Genomic DNA, 6,765 nt, shown 5'->3' with positions numbered 1-6,765 from the left:
TCAGCAGGGTTTAAATCTGTATGCCTGGAAACTTCTTTCCTTCTGCCAAGTGTTCTGTAAAGTGAGCAGTGATTTCATTACCAGCAGCTTCAACAAAGGCATTGGGATCTAGCCTGTGTTGAGCCAAAACTGAAGTAATTTCTTAAAATTAACTGTCACGATAAAAATGATCTCTTAAACTTATTCTATGTTTCTTGTACATTTGCAGGTCTAGAAGAAATTGCAAAAGAAAAGGAGAAGTTAAAGAAGGAAGAAAGCATGCACATCAAAGAGGAGGAGTTTGAAACAGAAGAAAAATTACACTGTTTAGATACAGCTCACTGTGAGCAAAAGGACGATCTGAAGGAAAAGGACAACACTAATTTGTTTTTACAAAAGCCTGGGTCATTTTCCAAGCTAAGCAAACTGTTAGAGGTAGCAAAAATGCCACCTGACTCCGACATGATGTCCCCAAAGCCTAACGGCAGTGCAGCCAATGGCTGCACATTGTCTTACCCCAGTAACTCCAAGAACTCTCTCTGCAGCCTGCAGCCCTCAGCACCCCCGAGCGCCGACAAGTGCGACCCTAACAGCCTTTTCAGCCCTAACGCCAGCGGGACGGGCAAGTTTTACAGTGCTCCCCTCCTGCCAAACGACCAGCTGCTGAAGACGCTGACGGAGAAGGGCAGGCAGTGGTTCAGCCTTCTGCCACGGGTGCCCTGCGACGACACCTCGGTGACGCGCGTGGACGCGCCGCCCGGCGCTGCCTCCCTCGCGCCGCAGTCGCCCTCCAAGTCACCCTCCCCTGTGCCATCCCCTCTGCTGGGCTCAGCCTCTGCTCAGAGTCCCATGGCACTGAGTCCCTTTGCCCTGTCACCGCTGCAGGTAAGGGACCCCCAGTTTTGTCGTGGTTTGAGCTCGCAGCGCTCGTTTGGGCAGCACTCCTGGTTGGATGGGTGTGCGCTCATTGTATCTTCATTTCTTGGATTTTTTTTCCCCCCTGTGTCTAGATGTTAATAACTAGTTCCGTCTACAGAAGTTTAATAATACTAGATTAAACCAGGTAAAATTAGGTAAGCCGATGTATGATATTTTGTATGGATATGTCAGTACTTTAATTTGGCTTTTAGGAGATTGGTCGCTGGCATTAAAGGAGAGGCAAGAAAATAGAAATGAGTGCTCAGAAGTGGGACACACCACACCCTACCTTTAAAAGCTGTTATTTTTTAGCATTAATAAATAATAAGGAGCATTGCACGTCAGTGTTACATTAGCTTTCCTCAAACTAGTCAGAGTACTGACTACAGGCCTCGTTTATGTTTTGATCACTGTTTGACAAATAGCATCCTAATCCTAATTCAGGTTTCTTGGCATTAATAATGGTACCTGTGCTCTGTAGCAGATGAAGACTGGACTACCCATAATGGGACTTCAGTTCTGTGGATGGCCTACAGGAGTTCTCACCTCAAATGTTCCATTTCCATCTCCTTTACCTGCTCTCGGATCAGGGTTGGGACTGTCAGAAGTGAATGGTAACTCATTCTTGGCATCTAGTGTTCCTGCAAGTAAAAGTGAATCACCAGCACTACAAACTGAAAAAATAGTTTCTGCCCCTTCTACAGCATCTGAAGTAGCCAAGCCAGTCGATTATCCCAACCCAAAACCTATACCAGAGGGTGAGTACAATACAACAGTAAGGAAGGGTAATTTCTGGAGTTCCACTGTGATGTTACAATTGATTTTTATATAATTTGCCTATTGAATTTCTAATCTGATTGTGTGTGATTGCATAAAAACAGTGCCTGCAAAGTGTCTGTATGCTTGTCTTGATTTAGAAATGCAGTATGGGTGGTGGAGGATTACTGATCCAGAGGACCTAAAGTCTTTGCTTAAAGTGCTGCATCTCAGGGGAATAAGAGAAAAGGCCTTACAAAAGCAAATACAGAAACACATGGATTATATCACTCTGGCCTGCATCAAAAACAAGGATGGTATGTAGTTATGTTTGTTACACGTGGTGTTGGGACATCAGACAACTGGCATAGATAACCTTGGGCTGAACAAAGAGCACAGAGCTCTTTGAGATGTGTTTAGAAACAAGAGTTCTAATGGCTGGAGAAAAAAGGTAAAGGTGTCCTTGCTTGTAGTTCCCTTTTCTCCAGCCTTGTTCTGGAAGTTACTGCATTGGAGAAACACCATATAAATTGCTGTAGTGGCAAAAGGGTTGGTAACTTTCTTAAGCTCTTTCCATCTCTGTAACACTGCAGCTCAGCCTCTGCTTCCCCTTCTTGCCTTTCAATTGCAAGTTTGAAATCATCCAGCATTTGTTGTCCATACTGGGTATTTTGAGTAGTACATTTTTACAACAGCTCTTCAGCATTTGACTGGAGTGATGGATAAATCAGCTTGAATTTACCAGAAAAGTTATAATGCTAATTAAAATAATCAAAATGTGATTTTCAAATACAGTTGCAATTATTGATATCAATGAAAATGAAGATAACCAGGTAACTCGGGATGTTGTGGAAAACTGGTCAGTAGAAGAACAAGCAATGGAGATGGATCTTGCTATTCTGCAGCAGGTGGAAGATCTAGAGAGGAGAGTTGCATCAGCTAGTTTGCAAGTTAAGGTAAAACCAACTTTCAGTAAAATGTCTCTTTAAAGTAAGTGGTAAGAATTCAAAGCAAACAGCAGTGCTTTTGCTGTTGGTAAGTGCCTTCTTACTCCACCCCAGCTGCCTGCAAACAAACACGTCCACTGCAGTGGTGTCCTGGGAATCTGTGTTTGAAACATTTCATTGCAGTTCAGTCTTCAGCTGAAGATGCTGAGAGTGGCAGTTCCTGGCGAGTGTTCTCCTGCAGTGTGCAGCTCCTGCATGTGTTGTTAGCCTTCTGTGAAAGCAGAGATTGTATTGCATCTGGGCTGCTGAACTGCCCTGGGGTTTGCCACGTTCTGCCTGCTCTGTGTGATTGGGGCTGTTAATGCTCTCAGAAAAGCCTACAAGTGCATCATAATACTTTGCCTGAGTGTTGTTGAGCCGTGGAGAACACGTGGTGGTTATGAGTGTGGTAGAGTTAAGAAATCTCTGCTGTCGTTACAGCTGGGAGTTTTCAAGGTGGGTGTAGGGTATCAAACTGCATGTGTTTGGTTATGGCACAGGTGCAGTGCTTGGGCTGGGTTGGCTGTTTCTGTGTGACCAGCTGAGCCTGCTGGGCAGGTACAGCTGTTCTGGTGTTGGGAACAATAGAACAGGACACTTGACAAGGGGCTAGGAATGCAAACTGTTGCAGAAAGGTCCCTTCAGAAAGTCTGGTAATGCTTGTATCTTTTGATTAATTATTTTAGTTCTCTGGATATTTTGGAAACTGTCTCTACAGATGGAATACAAGTAACCAAGATCTCCTGGAAACAGCGCTCCAGTTACTTAGTTTGAGTCCATAACACAGTTCCTCTGTTTGCACGCTGAGTTAACAGCAAGCAATAAATGCACAAACCTTTCTATTGACATAGGGTTGGCTGTGTCCTGAACCTGCTTCAGAGAGAGACGACTTGGTATATCGTGAACATAAGTCAATTGCTAGATTGCACAAGAAGCACGATGGGGATTGTGCTGGAGGCGGAGAAGGCAGTGCCAGCTCTCTAGAGCGGAGGAGTGACAACCCTCTAGATATAGCTGTCACCAGGCTTGCTGACTTGGAGCGGAACATAGAGCGAAGGTATCTGAAGAGCCCCTTAAGTACCACCATTCAGATCAAACTGGATAATGTGGGCACAGTTACTGTCCCTGCTCCTGCACCATCCATTAGTGGTGATGGTGACGGGTAGGTTATTGAGATTAACTTGAAAAATTATTGTGCTTCTTTGCTAATTGGAGCCTATTTTCTTATTGCCTGTTATCTATGTACTTTCTTGTATGTCTGTGATCCACACGGATCATGTTATTCTGCATGGTGCTTTGTAAAGATATTTTTTGTTACGTTTGTTGATAATCTTGCCAAGTTATCTTCCATTTAACTGGTTGTGACTAAGCTTTGAGGCACGTAGCCACAGTCTGTGCACTACATGAAATTTAGTTGCTTAAACCTTACACTTATTGGCTGTGTACGTTTTGTCATTGCTTGGCTTTCAGTGTGATAATGATTGTTCCACGTGTAAACATCTGCAAACGTGGATGTGACCTACTTAATCTCCCTGTATTCCAATGCAGAACTGAAGAGGATATTGCCCCAGGGCTGAGGGTGTGGAGAAGGGCACTGTCAGAAGCACGCAGTGCTGCACAGGTGGCTCTGTGCATTCAGCAGTTACAGAAATCAATAGCATGGGAAAAATCTATTATGAAGGTTGTAAGTATCTAAACTGGTTTCTCTATATCCTATTTTCCCGTTTTAGACATTTTAAGTTGCCATGGTAAATAATGCATTTCTTCATGCAGAACTTCACATAGTCACACTGTGCATTGTGCACAGATGAACATAAACCCAATGGAAAAAATTGTCCCTTGTTTGCCAAATTCAGCATCCTGGACTTGCTAAGATACAGAGCACTGTGACTGGTTACTTTGCTTAAGGTGGTAATTACTCTTTGATGATGACATCTAGGTAAAACAGAGTCATTTCTGGCTCCATCTGATGGAAGATACTCTTGTCTGATGGAGTGTTTCTGACCTCATCTGCAACACAAGCTTTATGGAGGTTCAGCATCACGTGTCCCAGGCAGGGACTTCATTTTTCAGAAAGCTGAGATGCCCCAGATGTGGCCTCTTTTCATGGCACAAGTTATTCTTCATTTGTGGTCTTTTTCCAAATTTTTCATTTCTGCCAGTCTGTACAGATTCTAATTACATCTGGGCAAAACCTTCTTGAGTTTATACAATTGTAAGTTTAAGGCTGTATCTTTAGAGCAAAAAGCTTATGAATTTGGTAGGAGCACCTGAAAAGGCATTTGAACCTTTCCAGGTGTAGTACTTTATTATCCAGAAAAAAATGTATAGTATCAATCTCAATTTGATTGAAGTGTGCATTTAATTACACAGTAAACATAAATATTTGGTGGAGAGATTTGGAGATTTGTTAAGCTCCTGCCAAATATGTCTGGATGTAGAGAATAACACAGTTTATGTAAGAAAATTGGCAGTCCTTTAGGTATTGCTAAGGCAGTGTGAATTTTAGGAAGTGCTGGGATCGTTTGTTTTGCCTTCCTGAATTTGTTCGTGGCAGCCTTTGTGGGTAAAATCCCCACTGATTGTTGTTTGGAAATACTGCTGTAAAATAGAAATTGTCTTTATTAAGTAGCAACTTACATGTGCAGAATGGGCATGAATGAGATGGTATGTGTGGGCCAGGGGGGTTTATAGGTGTAAGATACCTTTGCTTCTCACAGACATTAGTGAATTACAGAAGGTGCTCACAGTTCTGGGTGCTGTAGGACACCTGGCAGTGATGAGTTGCTCCTCAAGTGTGTTCCCAGACGTTGCCTTTAGTTCCTCACATACTGCATGTATTCTCTCAGGAGTGTGATCATTAGTGGATTCTGGTTGGGGTAAAATTGAAGTAATTTTCAGAGTGGATCTGTGTGTCTGGAGGGTGTTTCAGGTGCCTTTCCTGAGTGTCCAGTGTTGCAGATGGAACTAAGCCTGTTGTCTGTGGCTTGCAGTACTGCCAGATTTGCCGGAAGGGAGACAACGAGGAACTGCTGCTGCTCTGTGATGGGTGTGACAAAGGCTGTCACACCTACTGCCACCGGCCCAAGATCACCACCATCCCCGACGGGGACTGGTTCTGCCCTGCCTGCATAGCAAAGGTACAGCCCCTGGCATGGGAAGGGACCTGTTCCCACATCTAGGGTCACAGGTCTGCCAGGGCTTTCTGCAGTGAGCTGTCTGTGTGTTCTCTGCCACTAGATTATGAGATTGGTAGTTCTGTTTAACTTGGATTTTAGTGGCTGTAAAGGCTACAGTTTAATTTGTTCTAAACTGTGGGTTTTCATGTAAGTAGGTGCAGAGTTTCTTGCTGATCCAATACCATCGTTTCTAATTTCTCTTTTAGAATTTATTCGGAATTTGTCTTTCAAATTTTGTCATTAAGTGTTGACAGACCAATGTCTTAATTTGATTCTGTTTGAAGAGAAGAACTGGAGAAAATACTTAGTAAACATTTTTGCTTTGTGTGTTTATATCAGTGTTTTAGCAGCAGGCAAACGTTTGTCCAGACTCTGCCAGCCTGGTTTGTTAGGAGGTAGTTACCAATCTGAACCTCGGGTGCTCTTCTGTTGTCACAAGTTGAGAACCTAAACGACTGGTAACAGGAATTTCTGCAGCCTTATTTGCTTTCAGTGAAAAGTGAATAATCTCTAACTTCAAATATTTCATTTGTTTTGGTGCTTCTGTTTTGGGTCTTCGTTGCTGTCTGTCAGCAATCACAGAGGTCCCTGCAGTGCCTTTGTTATTACTTACTTCAGTTCTCCCTATTATTGTAGGCTAGTGGTCAAACTCTAAAGATAAAAAAGCTTCAAATCAAAGGGAAAAAGAGTATGGAGCAGAAGAGAAGCAGGAAATCAGGAGAAACAGAGGACGAAGACTCTGCAACGACAAGCGCCTCCCTAAAACGAGGGAAAACGGACCCCAAGAAAAGAAAAATGGATGAAAATGTTTCTGTAAGCCAGTTAAAGCAAGAGAACCTCACTGCTGTGAAGAAACCTAAGAGAGATGACTCCAAGGACCTGGCTATGTGCAGGTAAAGTGTCAGAGCCTAAACCTGGGGGTAAGTCTTGGTGGAAAAAGCAGTGCC

At 43.3% G+C, this 6,765-nt stretch overlaps 1 protein-coding gene across 1 annotated transcript in view; it reads left to right on the top strand.

Moving 5' to 3' along the window:
- LOC103802626 (bromodomain adjacent to zinc finger domain protein 2B-like) overlaps positions 1-6,765 on the top strand; it is a gene marked incomplete at its 5' end in the record, with an annotated part of 13,254 nt that overhangs the window by 3,071 nt on the left and 3,418 nt on the right. Inside the window, 8 exons of the mRNA XM_009075126.1 lie at positions 209-864; positions 1,382-1,655; positions 1,815-1,970; positions 2,449-2,609; positions 3,491-3,801; positions 4,188-4,323; positions 5,633-5,779; positions 6,455-6,711. Coding sequence (XP_009073374.1) covers positions 209-864; positions 1,382-1,655; positions 1,815-1,970; positions 2,449-2,609; positions 3,491-3,801; positions 4,188-4,323; positions 5,633-5,779; positions 6,455-6,711 — 2,098 coding nt within the window. The remainder of the gene's footprint in view (positions 1-208; positions 865-1,381; positions 1,656-1,814; positions 1,971-2,448; positions 2,610-3,490; positions 3,802-4,187; positions 4,324-5,632; positions 5,780-6,454; positions 6,712-6,765) is intronic.

This window comes from Acanthisitta chloris, unplaced genomic scaffold, assembly GCF_000695815.1.
Source record: "Acanthisitta chloris isolate BGI_N310 unplaced genomic scaffold, ASM69581v1 scaffold42625, whole genome shotgun sequence".
NCBI classification, from domain to species: Eukaryota; Metazoa; Chordata; class Aves; order Passeriformes; family Acanthisittidae; genus Acanthisitta; species Acanthisitta chloris.
The sequence above is the reverse complement of the archived record's forward strand: the minus strand, read 5'-3'. Positions and strand labels throughout refer to the sequence as shown.